Source organism: Heloderma suspectum, chromosome 17, assembly GCF_057233095.1.
Source record: "Heloderma suspectum isolate Gila_16-S chromosome 17, 16-S_ref, whole genome shotgun sequence".
Lineage (NCBI taxonomy): Eukaryota > Metazoa > Chordata > Lepidosauria > Squamata > Helodermatidae > Heloderma > Heloderma suspectum.
In genome coordinates, this window is record NC_139474.1 from 2743473 (window position 1) to 2764130 (window position 20658).

General features: G+C 49.3%; 1 protein-coding gene across 2 annotated transcripts; it reads right to left on the reverse strand.

The window, feature by feature from the left end:
• Positions 1-276: 276 nt before the first annotated feature.
• On the reverse strand, positions 277-7728 carry LOC146334206 (ras-related and estrogen-regulated growth inhibitor-like protein). Of its 2 annotated transcripts, none has more exons than XM_084824822.1 (4): positions 7533-7728; positions 5073-5126; positions 4884-4960; positions 277-3347 (listed from the first exon to the last, which is right to left on the reverse strand). In XM_084824822.1, exons 1-4 carry the CDS (start codon positions 7615-7617, stop codon positions 2925-2927), a joined length of 639 nt encoding a protein of 212 aa, XP_084680948.1. In that variant the 5' UTR covers positions 7618-7728; the 3' UTR covers positions 277-2924. The 2 variants fall into 2 exon arrangements, with proteins under 2 accessions (XP_084680948.1, XP_084680949.1); XM_084824823.1 differs by lacking the exon at positions 7533-7728 and adding an exon at positions 6649-6900.
• Positions 7729-20658: the final 12930 nt, after the last annotated feature.

A 20658-nucleotide genomic window follows, 5' to 3' on the forward strand; every position in this document is an offset into this window, starting at 1 on the left:
TTGGGATATTTGACTTTCTGTCTGCACCACGTAACAAATGGCTTTTGAAAGCCTCCTCCGTTTCAAACGTGGTTTGCTCTGTGGATACAAGGCTGCTCTTTGCGGGGCACAAGCCCAGACCTGCTGAGCACGTGGAACAACTTCACAGGTTTCTTTGGCTTCTGAATCATTATCAGTAAGCATTCGCAGCCATTGTTGCAAGCAGTCCCTTATTCCTTTGGGGCAGTTCAGAAGAATTTAGGGGCCCACAAACCAAGAAATTCACAGAGTCCATCGTCATAAATAACAAACATTTTATTACTCAGCCAATAATAACAGAGTGAAGGAATTCTTCTGCCAGAGTTTCCTTCCAATACTAAAGTTAAATAACAAAATAAATTTGAATGTAAACAGGAATCCCCCCAAACAATGTTTTTAGAAGTCAAAAACAGTGGGGCCTGCAACAAAATGTTGCAGCATGTCTTTGTCTCCTAGCAAGAGTACTCTTGTTCAGAGTTGTAATCCTTCTCCAGGATACAACAACTGTAAGGAACTCATACAGGGCCATACTGCTCCGTGCCTGCTGGCTATGCTTGTCCTTATAGGGCTGTTTTCTGCCGAGGTTGCCTCTTTAGTATCTCCCCCCACCATTTTTTTGTATTTCTGTGAATTTCAGGGGTCCTTTGAACATGCTGATATACCTTAGTTGATGCTGCTTTGTAAAAATTTAAAAAGAAGCAGGGACAGGACAAATAAATAAAGAAATAAAAGGTGGGCAGCTCTCCTGAATGAGGCAGGTTCAGGAAAACAGACCACCGGATCAGCATTCAGTTTGCCAGCTAGTAGTATGTCTGTCAAATGCACTGTGTAGATGAGGGAAAACCGGGCTAAAGCTGCAGCAGGCGGGGGGGGGGGAATCACATGTGAGTCCTGATTTGCACGTATGTTTGGACACTTGAAATATACTGGAACTTTGAGCAAACCCAGTGCCTAGGTAAGGCTGGACAACTCTGTCCATTTCAGCTTTTCCCCCTCTCTCATTTTTCCCAGTCTTGTTCAGTTCATCTCAAACTTTGAGAATGTTTTCTTTTAAAAGTTCACACGAAAACCCATAAGCATTTTTGTGTAGAATTCCAAGAATATATGCATTTTGTATTCACGGCTGCCTAATGCACACAGGTTTGGCAAGCAATTTTGCTAATGTCGTGCATTTTTATCATTATTCCCCCCACTATATACATTTTGACTAGCGAACTCCATTGCAAGATTCAGAGAAGTGCGCATTTTGAAGGATAATGGAGTTTCAGCTCACAAAGCGTTTGAACGTGTGAAATTAGGTAAGTTCACATTAAAGTCCAAACTAGACAAATCGCTCCCCCATCTTGAGCACAAGGAGACCTGGGGGAATCAGGGGTGAAGCCAAGGCAGAATCCTGGAGCAGAGGAGCAGCTGGGGGAAGAACTGATGAGTTCTTCTGAACCTGACTAGCCTGAAACTGACCGACCTTTCAGCCAAAAGTTACAAAACAGAATGCAGACTATTTGCCCCAGCACAATACCAGGTGGTTGGCAACTCTCTGTATAAATTTGACATAGAGGCCAGGATCCAAACAGCTATTTTACATGCATCCGGAGGACCCGATAAGATTTTTGTCTTTCTTTCCCTTTGAAGAGCAGTTCCTGTGCTGATACACAGCCCCGATTTTCAAATTTCACTCCATTAAAAAGCAGTTTGCCCCAGCAGCATGGAGTGGCTAGACTTCGAGAAACACAAGCCCGAACCCACCAGAAGGGCAAAGAATGAACTGGCACGGTTCTTCAGTTCTCAGCCATAACAACTTTGCACTGAAATAGTTTTAGATAAAGACATTCTGGTTGCAAATTTTGTGGGCAGGTCTAGTTTACATCTTATTTCTAAACCCCAACGTTTGAAGCAACCCAAACAAGGATGTAATGGTAAACATTTCAGGTGTGTGTGTGTTTCTGTGTGTGTAAACATTTCAGTTTTCTTTTCCGAGGTGATAAAAATTATTTCCCCCCACCCCTGCCCAACATGCCTTGCAGAGTTCTGGAAATCTGCCAGTTCTGAAACTTGGGCATTCTCCATAGCTCTTTTAAAGGGGGAATTATGCAGTATGCAACTGAGATCAGAAACCATCTCAGTGGCTTTCAGCATGCGCTGTACATAAAATCTAAAACAACATAGTCCCGCCTCCCCCTTTGAGCACTTAATTAAAGAGAAAGCTCTATGTGCCGCGACTGCATGCTGTCAAGTTCAGTGCGGTTCTTGCACTGAAACTGACATGAGATCAACTGAGTCTTATTATTTTCTTCCCAATCAACCTAATCATTTCGCCAACCCCTGCCGCGTCCCCAAAAGGTTTCACAGCAACATTATATGCCTTCAAAAAAAAAAAATGCATAATTGCTCTGCTTCTTTCACATCGTTTTTCTGCAAAGGGATTCATATATGAAGAGCGGTGCACACCTCTCCTTCTTCCACTAACTTGGAAGACCCACCCCTCTATTTTCAGAGATGTCATTGTGGCTGCTTGCAGTTGCTTGGTGGTGAGGAATGGCCCTCTGCGTATGCTCTGAAGCACCCTCTTCTTTTTTTCCACACTCCAAGTCTGATCTGTAGCACTATGCTCTGATAACACTGTTTTGGAGGTGCAAATCTGTGAATTTCCAGAGATGCAAGATTGTGCTGGCAGGAGAAAAGGATTTACAACTGTTCACAGTTACTGCCTTCTGTAGTAAACAGGAAATACATGTGTAGCTGTCCATAGCTCCAAGCACATCATGTACAATCTTTCCATGCTCTCCTTCTGTGGTCTTTCATCTGACATTCCAGGAGGAGGAACCAATCTCCAACTGGATGGCCATCCCGTGAATGACGCTTCTAGCTTCCCTCTTTCCTGCTAACGTTTCCTCCCTGGGGCCTCTTCATTCAGTCCTCCTCCGCCCAAAGACGGCCGACATGCTGCGTACAATCCCGCGGATGCCCACAGATGCCTTTTTGATGGAGCTCCGAGAGTCCCGTACCATGTCGAGGAGTTCATGGAAGACCACCAAGGCGCCATGATAGGTCTCGGCAGCAGAGATCTCGAAGAAGCCCGAGTCAGTGGAAAGGGCCAGGAGCCGGCCTTCCTCACTGGAGACGGTGCGCCGGTGTTGCAAGTCCCGTTTGTTCCCCACCAGGATCACGGGCGTCTTTTCAGCCCCGCCCCGCTTCTTCAGCTGCTGGATCCGCTGCAGCTGCTGGCGGGCAAAATGGAAGCTGGCCCGGTCACAGATGCTGTAGACGACGATAAACCCATCCGCCCAGCGGAGCCGTTTCTCGTTCATGCACCCCTGGAGATTGGCCATCTGCAGAGATTCAAGCGAGCACCCGTCATTACTGCGGTGTAAGTAACACAGCCCTCCCTAATGCCCTCGCAGGTTGCCTTGGCGACCTAGGAAATCAACATCCAGGCTTCCAAAATCAAACTAGGCCCAGCCAGAGCATGCAGTTTTGGGATATTAACGCGCAGCAGTTGGCCGTAGCAGTGCGTGGTGATGTAGCACTGGTGCTGAAATTCAGCAGGCCTCGTGTGGCCACTCATTCCAGCCTCCCCAAAAGCTTCTCCTTCCATTCTACCCCTCATGCATCACTCTGTCTAGCTATGCCACACAGTTTCGTCTCGGGAGGCGTGGACAAATCCACCTTCAAACTCCCACCCAAGATAAATATCCCATGTCTCAAATGGATGGACTGAAGTCAGGAAGAGCTACGCAACCCTTCACCCAGCATGATTCTACAGGCACCAGTAGCCTAGCATAAAACACAGTCAGCTTGAGCTGGGTAATTCCTCTGTTCTTATACTCTGAGAGGCAGCATGGTGGAGCGGTGAGAGCATTGGCCTGGGACGAGGGAAACCTGGGTTCCTCACTCAGCCACGATGCTCCCTGGGTGGCTTTGGGCCAGTCACTGACTCTCAGCCTGACCTACCTCACAGGGTTGTTGTGAGGATAAAATGGAGGAAAATCATGTATACCACCTTGGGCCCCTTGGAGGAGGAAGTGGGATATAAATATAACACAAGGAAGAGAAATGGGTTCTCAAGATGCAAAAATAAATTTATTGTAAGAATAAATTTATTGTTTGGGCTTCCTACAATAAATTTCTTTTTGCATCCCGAGAACCTGTTTCTCTTTGTGATCTACTTTGGATGCTCACCTGCTTATGTTTTCTTCCTTATATATAAATATAATACACACACACACACACACACACACACACGTGTGTGTGTGTGTGCGCGCGCATCATTAATGTAGGGAATTAATTGTCATAGGATGTGGCCACGCCTGTACATGGTTTTAGTTTAGACAAATTCATGGAGAAGACGCTATGAGCCAGATAGTGCAATAGAGCCTCCACGTTCAGTGACAGTTGCTTGAAAGCAAAGAGTGGGGTGGGGAAGATGTTGCCTTCATGCCCTGCTGATGGGCTTCTCTGAAAGCATTTGGCTGATCACTGTTGGAAGCAGAGAGTTGGGCTTCGTAGCCCCCTGATCTGATCCAAGAAGTGTTCTTATGTTCCAATTTGTTTTGGGCATGATGGAAGGGAAATAGTGGAGACAACCTGGCGGCCTCCAGATGTGTTGGACTGCAACTCCCATCATGCTGGCTAGGAATGATGGGAGTTGCAGTCCAACACATCTGGAGGCTGCCAGGTTGGGGGATGGCTGATCTTGTCTGGAGTTGTGCTCAGAATTTTCCCTGGCCCAGGTATCTCCTAATTCAGCGAAAACAATGATCCTCCTCTCATTCAGCCTCTTGACTGGACATGTCAGCTTCAGCTGGTTCATGGTTCTTGAGCTGCTACCCTTGGGATCTTTCCCAGATTCTCATGCAATGTCTTACCTGCGGGCACACCGAGTCCCAGATGCTGAAGCAAGCCTCTCGGCCACCAATCGTCACTTTGTGGGTGTAAATTGATTCTGCAAGGGAGACATGAAGTGGGGAAGATGTGTTAGGAAGGAAGGACTGAGAGGAGAAGGGAGAAAAACTGAAGTGGGGATAATGAAGGAATACTTCCCAGAGCTCACTCACCAATATCGCCATATTCGCCAATAAACCTTCGGGTCAGAAACCGAACAGTCAAAGCTAGAACAAAGGAGGAAATATTAGGAAGTCATTGTTGATCTGGCTGGGGCAGGTACGACATCTTTGCTAAGAACACAGGCAACTCCTCCAAGACCCCAGGAGAGATTTCTCTTGGACTGACCTGCCCATACATTTGATGCGATTTCAGCAAGATTTGCTTCCAAGGAACAAGGAAGCCTGCTGTGAATGGAGCTTTCCTTCTAATGCAACTTACAGAAGCAAAGGATTAAAGCCCCCCCCCCCCGCCCCCAATCCAGAAGCGGGGCATGCCTGCTATTTATTTTTTAAAAATATCCTTCGCACAATAACATCAAAGCATCTTGTAGCTCTTTAAAGACTAAGCAGTTTTCTCATGGCATAACGTTTGGTCCTAATATGGTCAGGATTGCAGCTTTAAAAAGCTTTGCAGTAGCACAAAAAAAAAATCCACCTCAGAAATTAGCAAATGTTCCCATCTCCCTGAAGAAACATTGTGTGTCCTTTTAAAAACTGACAAGACACACAGGTGTACCACAGACTACATTGCCAGTGTGTCTCTTTACACATTACATGTTTAAGTGTGCCCCTTAAAATGTAAACTGATCTGAACAGAAAAATTGTTCGTGCAGGATTTGCCTCTGTGTTAGACCAGAGTTTGTGGGGCTGTACGACATCCACAGCAAAACTGTTTGAAAACAAGAATTTCGTGCGAGCCCGCTGGATCGCAGACGTGGTCAAGTCACAGCCTGAATATGGGCAAGGAGAAAAGTGCTTGGGGTGGCAACACAGCCCGTCTGTGGGGAAGCAAGCGGCAGGCAAGGGGGAAGTTTACCCTGCCCTCATCTCTGCAGACCCTTCCACAGCCTGAGCAGACCCACCTGTCCACTTGGAGCGGAGGTGGCATTAACCCAGCCTTCCCCAACCCAGAGGTGTCCGACTACGCCTCCCACCATCCCCAGCCAGCATCGCCCCATGGGAGACAGAGGGTGCCACGTTGGTGTGATGGGAGATGGAGTGCGCCACATCACCTGCGGGTTGACCCAGAGCGTACCCCCCCCCCCTGAATCGATCTCAAGGGGCGGGAGGGCTGGGCGAGGGCTCTCCCCGGCGCCCAGCCCTGCCGGCTGGAGGGGATGGCGGCTGTGGCCCCAACCCTCTGGCCGGTGCCAGGTCGGAGGCGACTGGCGTAGGGCCCCCGCCTGCCCGCCCCCTCTGCCCAGTCCCGATCTCGACGGCCCCTCGCCAAAGCCCCTCGGGCCCGGCTTTCGGAGTTGCCCGCAAAGTAGCCCGCGCGCCGACGGCGTCTGTAACGCAACACGGCGCGTTCGTCGACGGCACAGAGGCGGCTCCGTATTGGGGGCGGCGACCCTCCGCCTCCCCCGCACTTGGGGCAGAGACCCCCGCCAGGCGCGCGTGCCCCAGGGCGGGGCGAGCACCTGCCGGCGGCGCGCCCCGGCCCTGCCCTCCAACCCCCTGGGCAGGGCAGGGCAGGGCAGGGCAGGGCAGCCGCGCGCGCGCCCCGCCAGCGCCCCTCGCCGCTCACCCGACTTGCCCACTTGCTGGGCGCCGAGGAGCAGGATGTTGGCGTCCAGCTTGGGCGGGGGCCCCTCGGACATCTTCCCGGCCTGCTGGAAAGCCGCCCGCAGCTGCAGCAGCATCGGGGCGCCGGGCGCGGCCGGGGAGCAGCGCGGGCGCCTCCGACGGCCTCTTCGCCGCGCGCCTGCCGCGCTTATATGGCGGAGGGGAGGCGCCGCGCGGGCGGAGCGACGGGCGCGGAGCGGCGCGGCGCGGAGGCGCCTCCTCCGGCCGGGGCACGCGCCCGCGCGGGCCCTCCGAGCTGCGAGCCGAGGGGCGCTCCGGCCCGGCGGGAAGGGCGCGAGCCCCGCCGAGCCGAGGCGAGCGGATGGGGAGGCGGCGGCGAGGCGCCCCGCGGGAAGCCGACCGGGACCCCCGCGGGACGCGCCTCGGAGCGGGAAGGGCCCGGCGCGCCGCCGGTGACCGCGCTGCGGTGCCCCCGGAGCGCCGGTCGGCACGAGCGCTCACGAGGGGACGACGGGCCAGCCCAGGCCCACCCGCGTCGGATGGTGCCCCACTCGGAGCTCGGCGGACAGGAGCGGAGCGGAGCCTTGCCGAGCCGGTCCAACGCGCCAGCTCGTCCGGCGGCCTCTTGCCTGCAGTGAGCGATCGGATGGTATCTACACGGTTATTCAGACCCATTTGTAGCCTGAAAAAGGCGGAGGTGACGGACAAACGCAACGAAAACGATTGTCGTCGTTCAGTCGTGTCCGACTCTTCGTGACCCCATGGCCATAGCACGCCAGGCCTTCCTGTCCTGCGCTCTCTCCCGGAGCGTGCTCAAGTCCATATTCATTGCATCGGTGATGCTATCTAACCATCTCATCCTCTGCCGTCCCCTTCTCCCTTTGCCTTCAGTCTTTCCCAGCATCAGGGTCTTTTCCAGGGAGATTTCTCTTCGCATTAGGTGGCCAAAATATTGGAGCTTCAGCTTCATTATCTGTCCTTCCAATGAGCACTCAGGGTTGATTTCCTTTAGGATGGACTGATTTGACCTCCTTGCCGTCCAGGGGACTCGTGAGAGTCTTCTCCAGCACCACAGTTCGAAAGCACCAATTCTTCGGCGCTCAGCCTTCCTTATAGTCCAGCTCTCACAGCCATGCGTTGCTACTGGGAAACGAAAACGATACATACATTTAAAAATCACAGTCTGGGAACCCCACAAGCAAGAAGCGAAAGCAGGAGCCTTGCCTCTTGTTTGTCCTCAGCGTCTGGTGAGAGGGAGACTGCTATTGACCATGGAGGTGCCATTCCTGGCGACAGCCACTCATAGCCATCGATAGACCCATCCTCCATTTATTCCCTTTACCCTCCTTTAAAGCCATCTCAGCCAGCAGCCATCGTGGTAACCAAGCAGCCATGAGTTCATTATGCCTGGTGAGATGTGGAATGACCCACCCCACCCCACCCCACCCCACCCACCATGGCTGGCTCTGCCAAAGGACCCTTGAGAGCCAGGCATTTGGGCCTGGCTGCGGCTGGCTCTCTGAAAAGCCTGGGTGACAACAATGCATTTGAGGGTGGGACGGGAAGGGGTGGGACATGTGGTGGCGACAACAACTGGGGGGAGTGGGACACGGTCATGGGGGGTGACGGGGCTGGGGACGGGGGGTCAGCACATGTGTGCCCCCCTGCCTCAGTCAGCAGGAGAGCTGTTGCCAGCATACCAGGCTGGACAATGAGGCTGGCTGGGATGCTAGCCATCAAGGCTGGCCCTTGGGGCAAAATAGCGGGGGCAGGGGGGTGTTACAGGCTGGTGGCTCTGATTTTGATGGGGCTACACATCCATTCTGGGCTTCAGTCTGAACCAGGTTTCAGAGCCACCAAAATCAGAGCCACGAACCATGGTTGCAAGGTTTGCAACCAGGGTTCGTCAGCAGGGCTGGTTGGCCCACACAGACGCCAGGCAATTAGCCCACACTGCACAGTTGCTGCTGCTTCTCTAACTCATGGAGAAGGGCAAAGATTCGTGATATGTAGTGAAGCCCCTGCGCTGCTACTGAAAGGGGGGGGGGTGCTCAGTTCCCCTCCCCATGCACACACAGCCACCACCACTGTGGTTCCTGAGATTTTGCACCAAACACTGGGCATGCATACACTTTCATGTCTGTCTTCACCACCTTGAAAACTAGAAGCAAGTTTCTTGCTGTATGACTTCTGAGAAGTGCAATCAGGTTCGCAAGACAGAGAGAGAGAAACAGAGCAAAAGTAGAGAAGTGAAGGCCCAGAAAAAAAATGGGAAAATTAGGGGGAAAGACCATTTCTCTCTCTCTCTCTCTCTGTGTGTGTGTGTGTGTGTTTTCAAGGATCATTTTGGGGTTTTTCCGAAACAGTGGGAAAATTGAAGAGCTTTAGAGTATGAAATATTTTCTTTTAGAATTTAAGACAAGGTGTTTAATTTACTCCCCACAAAATGATTTCGAAAAACTATGTAAGAGGCCTAGTTCCTATGGCCTAAACATGGGACAGACGCTACCACTGGAGGCAACCTTTCAAAATGAACAAAACATAAGATATTCATTAACAGAAATTATTTACAAAACTGAATAAAACATTACCCTTCAAGTAATAAGTCGAGATTGCTTAAAGGTTCTTCATTTAAATATGGTTGCTTACCATTCCTAAACTGAGTCTTCCGCATATAATTTCAATAGCTTTTCCTTCAGATGAGAGTTCCCTAAGCTCCACCCCACAAACAGGAAGAAGTTTAGACATTTCCCTAAACGTTCTTACAAATAGGAACAGATGCTGTACACCTGTGTTCCTCTGCTTCCACTTCTTCCTGCTTCTTCTGGCTTCTAGGATGATTCAGATGTTTCAAGGACTACTTGCTGAAGTTCCCTCTAGTCAGACATAGGGATGTCAGAGAATTTCTCCACGAATCTCCGGGACGCCGAATGCCAACGCATTCGGCCCCCCGAAATTGGTGGAGAAACGGTCCACCCCCCCCCCCGGGATGGGACTTACCTTGAGCGAATGTCCCTGGCAGAGGCGGCTCCTGACAGCGGTGCAGCGGCGGCCGGTCTTCCAACCGGCCGCCACCACCGCCATTTCCAAGTAAAAAACAACAAAAACAACAAACGTGATAGGCTACGTAAAGATTTACGTAGCCTATCATGGCTAGATTTTAAAAAAACACCGTGATAGGCTACATAAATGTTTACGTAGCCTATCACGGCTGACTTTGGGGGGAAAAAAAAGTGCATATGCAAATGGCGGCACCCATGGGTGCCGCCATTTGCGTTCCTTATTTTGGCCCGGGTAGTCTACCTAATAGCGTTGCCCTTATTTTCGCCGTAGTCTACGTAAATATTTACGTAGACTACCTGGGCCAAAATAAGGAACGCAAATGGCGGTGCCCATGGGCGCCACCATTTGCGTACACGCTTCCCCCCCCCCCAAGTCAGCCGTGATAGGCTACGTAAACATTTACGTAGCCTATCACGGCTGACTGCAGGCCAGGGACGCAAACGGCGGCGGCTATGGCCGCCGCCATTTGCGTCCCAGCAGGAGAAGGGGTTTCGCATCCGGAGAGACGGGGCGCTCCCCCCCGGCCAGAATTTCGGCGGGGAGGGACGGGGCGCCTCCCCCCCGCCCAGAATTTTGGGGGGAGGGACGGAGCGCCTCCCCCCCACTGCGAAGCAAGCTTCGGGATCAGGTAAGTGACTCTCGTCCATCCCTAGCATGAAAAAGGAACCTACAATATGTTATGTACAACTTGGTTTGCTCATATAATTATCATGTGTGGTATTGTTGTTGTTGTTGTTCAGTCGTGTCCGACTCTTTGTGACCCCATGGACCATAGCACGCCAGGCCTTCCTGTCCTGCGCTCTCTCCCGGAGCGTGCTCAAGTTCATATTCATTGCATCCGTGATGCTATCTAGCCATCTCATGTGTGGTATCCTACATTTAAAACTGTAGGCTATTCAGACAATAATTACAAATTTATTGTGTTTACTTTTAAAAGTGTTTTAATATAATGATAATTTTATGAGCAGACCAGGTTATACATAATATAACTTTAGGAACATAAAAGCTGCTTTATGTTCCTAAAGCAGCCCTCTTCAACCTGGTGCCCTCTGGATGCTTTGGACTACAATGCCCAGCATTCCTGACCATTGGCCATGCTGCCTGAGGCTGATGGGAGCTGAAGTCCAAAATATCTGGATGGCACCAGGTTGAGGAAGGCTGTCCTAAAGCAATAAAGTGACTTTACATCTGTAAAGAGCACCAAAAAAAAGGTCTTATTTTTCAATTTTTCCACAATTAAAAAAACAGCATGGAAAAACCCTGGTTTTTTTCCATGGCTTCAAAATTTCTGGAAATTTTACATCTCTACGCAAAAGCAACCCTAATAGATGCATTTGGCCAAAATTAGTTATTAATTAATCCCTTGTGTTTCAGCCAAGTTTGGCTGACATTTGAAACTCACTTTTCGTCTGTTATGGAACTCAAGGTGGTGTAAATGGATGTTCCCAACCCAGACAGTCCCCCATCCAGGCTGTGGTGGTGCCTTCTAAGGCACGTCCTTTCCTTCCAGCTTTGAAAGGAGAATAAGGAGAGAGACTGCCACCGTGTGCCCACAGCATAACAGCATCCCAAAGTGGCACCTTAAAGCAGAAGTGGGCAATCTTTTTTCCATCGAAGGTTGCATTCCCTCAGAGATAATCTTCTAGGGAGTCCATGCTGGCACTTGGCGAGCCCAGAGCTGGCCGTGAGTGGGGCCAAAGCCACCCCACACGCTCTCCCTAAGATCAGCCTCCCCAACCTGACGCCCTCCAAGGGGATCTCTACACCAACCTAAAATCCTTTGTTTAAAACGGGGCTTTCTGCTTCCGTTTTAAATGCAGGATCACAACGACTGCCTTTGTCACCCGCTTCCTTTTTCCCCACCCCCTTCCCCCTCCTTCTCCCGGTATTTGAGTCTTCCATTCTCTTTCATCAATCGTGCGCCTCCTCTTGGAGCTTTTCCTGTTTTCATGGAGGAAACTGAAATAGAACACAGCTGGGTAATTTGATAGCTCATGATCTGCGATCTATTTAAAAAATGAACAAAGGGCATTTAGTGCAGGAGACGCTTTGAATGATCATGGCATCATGTAAAGAGCTTGCAAACTTCCATGAAGGAGCAATCTCAATCATAAGATAAAAGCTCAGTGTGAAGGAGCCGCAGATGTATTGGACTGAAGGATTGTCTCCTCCCATATGTACCTGCCCATCCCTAAGAACACCTTCAGCAGTCCTCCTCTGGGAGTCCTTGCCAAAGGAAGTGAAGCAGGTAGCTACCAAGAAGAGGGCCTTCTCTGCTGTGGCACCCCAGTTATGAAATAAGCTTCCTTTCTGGAGCCAGGTAAAGGCCTTTCTATTTTCCCAGACGTTTTAGTCTTTTAGTTCTCTTGTGTTAAACCTGTTATCGTATTTTAAATCTCTGCGTTGCTGCTAGTTTTTATTTTGATTTTACTTTTATACTGTTGTTTTAAACGTTTCAATTTTATATTGCATTTTATGCTGTATTTTGTGGTTTCACTGTTGTGAACTGCCCAGAGAGTTTCAGCTATTGGGTGGTATAGAAACGTAATAAATAAATACAACTCCCATAATTTCCAGCCAGCAAGGCCAATGACCCTGGAGGTTCCCCTCCAACTATGTTTCTAGCGGCAAGCTTTCTCAGAAAGAGAATGCCCATGTTGGTTGCTATCCAGAAAGTTTTAAATATCTTTAACTGATCCACAGCTTCAGTTTCTGCTCCCCCTGCCACTCCCCTGGCCCCCTCACCCTCTCACCCTCCTGGAGTAAACAGGGATGGTGGCCATGGGTCCTTTTTTACAGTCCTCTGTTTGAAGGGCTGCCAGAATGCTCACCTCTGTTTGGAAGGCATCCTCTGTTTCTAGGGATGTCCAGTCTAAATCCGGTATTTAAAGATTTTTTAAATCAATTTTTTATTGTGAATTTTAACCAAACCAACCAACCAACCAACCAAAAAACATTAAAAACCAAAAAAGAAATAAAAATAAAAATATAACAACATGTTCTAAAATCTTCAGTTTCAAATATTACAATATTCTAAGGAGAAAAAAAAGGGGGGGGGAAATAAGTTACACAAATGTCAGTAAAAGCAGACCAGATATCCAAATATAAGTCCATTTGCAGGTTATGCCTATATACCACTCTTTCAAGTGTTGCTAGTGTTAAGTCTTCCATCCATTGCATTATAGGCAGTGAGCTTTTATCCTTCCAGTGTCGTAGTATCAGTCTTTTTGCAGTTCCAAGGGCATGAAAGATCCATTTACGCTGACCATGTATCACACCAAAAAACAGGTAAGCAATTTAAGAGAATGTTTACATCAGTAAATATGAAAGAGCTTTCCAATACAAAATGTATCCGTATAATAACTTCCTCCAAAAAGGAGGCAACTGTTGGGCATTTCCAAAACATATGAATGAGAGAAGCGTTGACTACATTACACCTCCAACAATTAGCCGAATTTCACAAGCCTTTATTAGTTGTGGCATCCAGTAGATCCGAAACAATTGGATGAATCAGAGGTCGGAATTAAGATTGCTGGGAGAATTATCAACAACCTCCGATATGCAGACGATACCACCCTAATGGCAGAAAGCGAAGAGGATCTAAAGAGCCTCTTGTTGAGGGTGAAAGAGGAGAGTGCAAAAGCTGGTTTGAAACTCAACATTAAAAAAACGAAGATCATGGCATCTGGCCCCATCACTTCCTGGCATATAGAAGGGGAAGAAATGGAAGCAGTGACAGATTTTACTTTCTTGGGCTCCAAGATCACCGCAGACGGTGACTGTAGCCATGAAATTAAAAGACGCTTGCTCCTGGGGAGGAAAGCTATGGCCAACCTAGACAGCATAGTAAGAAGCAGAGACATCACCTTGTCGACAAAGGTCCGTCTAATCAAAGCTATGGTTTTCCCAGTAGTAATGTATGGCTGTGAGAGCTGGACTGTAAGGAAGGCTGAGCGCCGAAGAATTGATGCTTTCGAACTGTGGTGCTGGAGAAGACTCTTACGAGTCCCCTGGACTGCAAGGAGGTCAAATCAGTCCATCCTAAAGGAAATCAACCCTGAGTGCTCATTGGAAGGACAGATACTGAAGCTGAAGCTCCAATATTTTGGCCACCTAATGCGAAGAGAAAACTCCCTGGAAAAGACCCTGATGCTGGGAAAGACTGAAGGCAAAAGGAGAAGGGGACGGCAGAGGATGAGATGGCTAGATAGCATCACGGATGCAATGAATATGAACTTGAGCACGCTCCGGGAGAGAGCGCAGGACAGGAAGGCCTGGCGTGCTATGGTCCATGGGGTCACGAAGAGTCGGACACGAACGACTGAACAACAACAACAAAGATCCATAGAGATATCCGATACAGATGCCATTGATTAAACAAAATAGGACATTCCAATTCCCTATTCCATTCCTGCTGTAAACCACATCTATCATATTTGTTCATTGATAATAAATATTTTTAAACATGAATCGTAGGTCGATATATCTGGTCAGCTTCAGTAAGTATTTCCAGTAATGAAGGAGACTCTGAAGCAGTAAAAGCAGCAGGACCGAATCTAGATTTATTTATTTATTTATTTATTTATTTATTTTATTAATCGCCCATCTAACTGGTCACCCAGCCACTCTGGGCGATGTACAACCCACCATAAAACAATTTAAAACAATAAAATTTTACCATAATTTTTTTTAAAAAAAATACCCTAACCCAGCCCAAATGCCTGCCTGAACAACCACGTTTTTAATGCACGACGGAAGCTCATTAAAGAGGGGGCATGGCGGAGTTCCCTAGGGAGGGAGTTCCACAGAGTGGGGGCCACCACAGAGAAGGCCCTCTCCCTCGTCCCCACCAGTCTAGCTGTCCTGGCTGATGGGACAGAGAGAAGGCCATCTGAGGCTGATCTTGTTAAGCGGCCTGTCTGGTGTTGCTGGAGGCGCTCCTTAAGATAGGCTGGGCCGGAACCATATAGGGTTTTAAAGGTCAAAACCAACACCTTGAATTTGGCCCGGAAAACAACTGGTAACCAGTGCAACTCCTTCAGCACTGGAGTGATGTGATCTCGCCGGCGGCTGCCTTTAATCAGGCGAGCCGCCGCGTTCTGTACCAGCTGCAGCTTCCGAACCGTCTTCAAGGGTAACCCCACGTAGAGCACATTACAGTAGTCTAAACGAGAGGAGACCAGGGCATGTACTACCGATGGGAGCAGATGGTCGGGAAGGAATGGGCGCAGCCGCCGTATCAGATGGAGTTGATACAGCGCTGTCCGGCTCACAGCTGACACCTGAGCCTCCATGGACAGCTGGGAGTCCAAAATGACCCCCAGGCTGCGGACCTGGTCTTTCAAGGGTAGCCGTACCCCATTCAACACCAGGTCAACATCCCCCAGCCTCCTCTTGTCTCCCACCAAAAGTACCTCGGTCTTGTCAGGGTTCAGCTTCAGCTTATTCCTCCCCATCCAGCCACTCACCGTCTCCAGACATTTGGACAGGGATTCTACGGCCAACCTTGGTGAAGATTTGAACGAGAGGTAGAGCTGCGTGTCATCCGCATATTGATGACACTGCACCCCAAACCTCCTGATGATAGCCCCCAGCGGCTTCACATAGATGTTAAATAGCATCGGGGAGAGGATGGAACCCTGTGGCACCCCACAAGTAAGTGGCCACGGGTCCGAAACCTCCTCTCCCAGTGCTACCCTCTGGTACCTGCCGGAGAGGAAGGACCGGAACCACCGCAATACAGTGTCTCCAATGCCCAACCCCTCCAGGCGGTCCAGGAGGATACCGTGGTCAACGGTATCAAAAGCCGCTGAGAGGTCGAGGAGAACAAGGAAGGAGCATTCACCCCTATCCAGAGCCCTCCTCATATCATCCACCAAGGCGACCAAGGCCGTTTCTGTCCCATGCCCAGGCCTGAAGCCTGACTGAAATGGGTCTAGATAATCAGTTTCTTCCAAGTGTGCCTTCAACTGCACCGCCACCACCCGCTCAATCACCTTGCCCAAAAATGGCAGATTTGAGACTGGGCGAAAGTTGTTCAGAACTTGAGGATCCAAGGAGAGCTTCTTTAAGAGCGGTCTTGTCACTTCCTCCTTGAGGGCTGATGGCATCACTCCCTCCTCAAGGGAGGCGTTCACCACCGCCTTGATCCCCTCACCCAGTCTCTCTCTGCAGCCCATAATGAGCCAAGATGGGCAAGGATCAAGAAAGCAGGTGGTCGGCCTTACAGATGAAAGCACCTTGTCCACTTCATCAGGAGGAAGAAGCTGGAACCGATCCCACAAAACCGGTTTGCCACAGGCCGCCTCTTGCTCACTAACTGTATCCACAGCATGCAGAGTAACACACCTAATCTGATCAATTTTATCTGCAAAGTGCCTTGCCAAGGCCTCACAGGAGGCCTTAGAATGCTGCAGTGGTTCCGGAGCCACAGGACCGACCAGGCTCCGGACCACTTGGAACAGCCTCCTGGGGCAGCACTCTGCAGACGCAATGGAGGCAGCATAATATTCCTTTTTTGCTGCCTTCACCGCCACGTGATAGGCTGAAGATGCAGCTCTAGCCCATGTCTGATCGTCTTTGGAGCGAGACTTCCGCCACCGGCGCTCTAGCCGTCTCACCTCCTGCTTCAGAGCTCGTAACCGCGGATTGAACCATGGTGCAGTCCGAGCCCTGTTCAGGGGGAGAGGGCGTTTCGGAGCCACCTGATCTAATGCCCCAGTGATTGCGGTAACAAGATACTAACAAGTCTAGATACATAACGATATATATAAAGATAAAGAACCACCAGAAGGAAGAAAGGGAGCCTTGAAGTTGTCGATCAACAACACCTGAGCGACGGACGGAGCAAGGCACACAGGTCTTCCACACGAGGGTGAGATGTACTGTATTTCGTTTTAAATTGTAATAATGCTTTCTACATTTGCATCTGGACGTATAAATTAGCGTATGCAAATTTTATGCAAGTTGCAGCCCTCTTTTGTCCTCTTTTGGGGGGCGATAGGTGTCCTGTTTTTTGGTGATTCGCCAGCAGCCACCCTAGATGGAGGAAAGGATGAACAATGCAAAGGACTGGAGGAGGAGGAACAGGGTGTGAAAAAATAGCTGTGAGCTCTCACAACTTGGCAGCCCTGCCCAGAAGCGCTTGCGGCCGCCTCCCTCAATATCCTAGGGATATTTTTGCTGCTTCTGCCACTCTGTCTTCAGCAGCATCCTGATGTGCTGCGGTTAAGCAGGCCAGGCTCCTCGCCGACCCTTCAGGTGCTGGGAGAACATCGGCTGCTGCATTTCTGGCTGTCGGGCCGCCATTAAAGGTGCAGGAGCAGCAGGGCTTGTAACAAGTTGGCGCCGTCTCCATTTGCCGAGAGTCTCCCTGTGCAACATGGCTGGAGAGGAAGCGGCCTCTGAGCCCTTTCCTGGCCCATGGACGCTTGCTTGCGGGCAGGGAGCAGGGCTTCCCGGCGTGAGCAGGTGGGAGCTGCACTTGAGCAAAAAGGCTCCTGTTGGGCCTCGCCGTCCAGGTGGTTTGACTTGTTTGGGCACATACGAGCCGAGAGATAACGGACCTCGGGGTTATTCTGGGCCATTTCCAGCTGAATCTGACCCATCGTCCTCTGTCTATCGGCTTTATAAGCAGGTCATCCAGTTACAGGAGAGGGGCCCTTTCCTGAAGGCAGGTTCATCCAACAATCAGCCTGCCACAAAAGAGAAAAGGGTGCCCTGACCCCTTTTTTCGGCCAGCAGAACTGTGTCCTATCGGGAAACTAGTACTGGGATTGAAAAAAACCTGTGAACTCCTGATCTGGCCCAGCTTTGCCCATGGATTCCCTCCCCCATGACATACAAAAGGAACTCTGCACATGCTCAGGTATATTTTGGCCCTTTAAAAACGTTTTCCTCGTGGAGAGCGGGCAGAGCCTTTTGTACAGGCCTAAAAAGCACTCAACATTAAAAAAACTAAGATCATGTCATCCGGCCCTATCACTTCCTGGCATATAGAAGGGGAAGAAATGGAAGCAGTGACAGATTTTACTTTCTTGGGCTCCAAGATCACCGCGGTCGGTGACTGTAGCCATGAAATTAAAAGACGCTTGCTCCTTGGGAGGAAAGCTATGGCAAACCTAGACAGCATAGTAAGAAGCAGAGACATCACCTTGCCGACAAAGGTCCGTCTAATCAAAGCTATGGTTTTCCCAGTAGTAATGTATGGCTGTGAGAGCTGGACTATAAGGAAGGCTGAGCGCCGAAGAATTGATGCTTTCGAACTGTGGTGCTGGAGAAGACTCTTACGAGTCCCCTGGACTGCAAGGAGGTCAAATCAGTCCATCCTAAAGGAAATCAGCCCTGAGTGCTCATTGGAAGGACAGATAATGAAGCTGAAGCTCCAATATTTTGGCCACCTAATGCGAAGAGAAAACTCCCTGGAAAAGACCCTGATGCTGGGAAAGACTGAAGGCAAAAGGAGGAGGGGACGGCAGAGGATGAGATGGCTAGATAGCATCACGGATGCAATGAATATGGACTTGAGCACGCTCCGGGAGAGAGCGCAGGACAGGAAGGCCTGGCGTGCTATGGTCCATGGGGTCACGAAGAGTCGGACACGACTGAACGACTGAACAACAACAAAAAAGCACTCCTCTTTTTCTCAGAGAAAATGTTGGCCATGCCTACAATACATGCGCATCCACACACCGTTAATCGGCTCTTTCATAACTAACTGACGGCAGCCTTCCCCAGCCCTCCGGATGTGTTGGACTACAACTCCCATAATTCCCAATATTCACTCAGAATCCTTTTTTTTTTTTTTGTAATTTCAAGCCATTGAGAGCCAGTGTGGTATAGTGGCTAGAGTGTTAGGACTGGGAGCTGGGAGATCCGGGTTCTAGTCCCCAGTCAGCCGCGAAGCTCCCTGGGTGACTTTGGGCCACTCACTGACTCTCAGCCTAACCTACCTCACAGGGTTGTCGTGAAGATAAGACGGAGCGAAGGAGGACCATGTAAGCCACGTCGGGTTCCTCGCAGGAGGAAAAAAGGTGAGATATAAATGTAATAATAATTTGTTCAGCCTTTCCCAACTGGGTGCTCTCCAGATGTGTTGGACTGCAATGCTGGCTGGGGGATTCTGGGAGTTGTAGTCCAACACATCTGGAGGGGACCAGGTTCGGGGAGGCTGCTCTGGAGCAACAGAAAACTAATTTTCTCCTTCATCTACATGACAGCCTTTCAAAAATTCGAAGAGGGTTACCCTATGACCTCTTAATCTCTTCAGGCTAAACATACCCAACTCTTTCAACCTTTCCACATAGGATTTGGTCTCCAAGCCCCACCTTTGTCGCACTCCTCTTGATGTGTTCCAGTTTGGAGGATGACCAACAATATCAGTTATTGATTATTCTTAAGTCAGTTATTATTATTAATTGTTGGTAACATAAAGCTCATATTTTAACACATTTATTTAGAAATGCTGTCAAAGGGATTTTTTTTTCAATTAAGACAGGTTGGATCCAGACTAAATGACACTTAGGTCCCCTTGAAAACTGGTGAACGGGTTAGAGTGGATCCACAGCTGGCTAAAGAATCATAGTCAAACAGTGCTTGGCAATAGTTCTTCATCAAACTGGAGGGATGAATCAAGTGGGGTGCTACAGGTTCAGTCCTGGGCCCTGTACTCATCAACATTTTTATTACTTATTCAGAGGAAGAGGTGGGGGGAATGCTTATCAGATTTGCAGATGACACAACATTGGATGGGATAGCTGATACCTTACAGAAACAAATTTGTTACAGAAACAAATTCAAAATGATCTGGACAGGTTAGAAAACTGGGCAGAGAATGACAGAACACAATTTCACAGAGACAAGTGCAGAGTTCTTCATTTTGAAAGTTATAAGACGGAGGGATACCTGGCTTCACAGTACTCCATGCAAAGAGGATCTTGATGTTGCAGTCGATCGCAAGCAGAATATGAGTCAGCAGTGTGATGTGGCTGCAACAAAGGCAAATACAATTTTAGGTTGCATCAATGGAAATATCATTTCTAAATCATGGGTAGTAGTAGTTCCACTCTACTTTGCACAAGTCAAGCCTCACCTTGAATACTGTGTCCAGTTCTGGACACCACACTTTACGAAGGGTTCAGAGAAATTGGAACGAGTTCAGAGAAGGGCAGCAAAGATGATCAGGGGCTAGAAACTAAGTCATATGAGGAAAGATGGAAGGAACTTGGTATGTTTAGCCCTGAGAAGAGAAGACTGGGGGGGGAGGGATATGATGGCACTTTTGAAGTCCCTAAAGGGCTGTCATACAGAAGAGGGCTGCAACTTGTTTTCTGTCATGCAAGACTGTAGAACACAAAATAACGGTCTTAAGTGACAGGAAGGCAGATTTTGGCTGAACATCAGGCAAAGCTCCCTGTTGGTCAGAGCAGTCAGACAATGGAGCCAACTCAAGGCAAGTGATGGGGTCTCTGTCACTGGACGTTTTCAGGCAGAAATCTGTCGGGGGCACCGGATTCCTGCGCTGAACAGGAAGTGGCCCCTCCCTAAATGGCCCCTTCCAGCTCTAGAAGTCTATTATTCTTCCTCACAGGGTTGCTGTGAGGACAAAAATGGGAGAAGGAGCCTTCTGGAGGCCCAGTTACATGAGAATGTGATAAATAAATTGAAGTCAATGTGAGAAATTAACCATAACTAACTTAAGCCCCATGGATTTCAGTGGAACCAAGCTGTAATTCAGTCTGGATCCAGCCCTGTATATTTTATTAGTGATACGATTTTTAATTAAAATAAAATATGGCAACTTATAAAAGGCTTGGTTCCTACACATGCTTGAGAGCCAGTACCTTAGAAGGTCAACAGCGTGTGTCAGTGTCTAAGCGGGTCTGCCTGCGCTACAGGTTTAGTTCCCAAACTGTGTAACCATCACAACTCTCAGCCATGCAACACAGAG

Coding starts and splice junctions, on each gene's coding strand:
- LOC146334206 (XM_084824823.1), bottom strand. CDS start 6,763: ATGCTGCTGCAGCTGCGGGCGGCTTTCCAGCAGGCCGGGAAGATGTCC. Junction 4,961..5,072: donor TGGCGAATATGGCGATATTG/GTGAGTGAGCTC, acceptor TCTCCCTTGCAG/AATCAATTTACACCCACAAA. Junction 3,348..4,883: donor GGGACTCGGTGTGCCCGCAG/GTAAGACATTGC, acceptor GAATCTCTGCAG/ATGGCCAATCTCCAGGGGTG.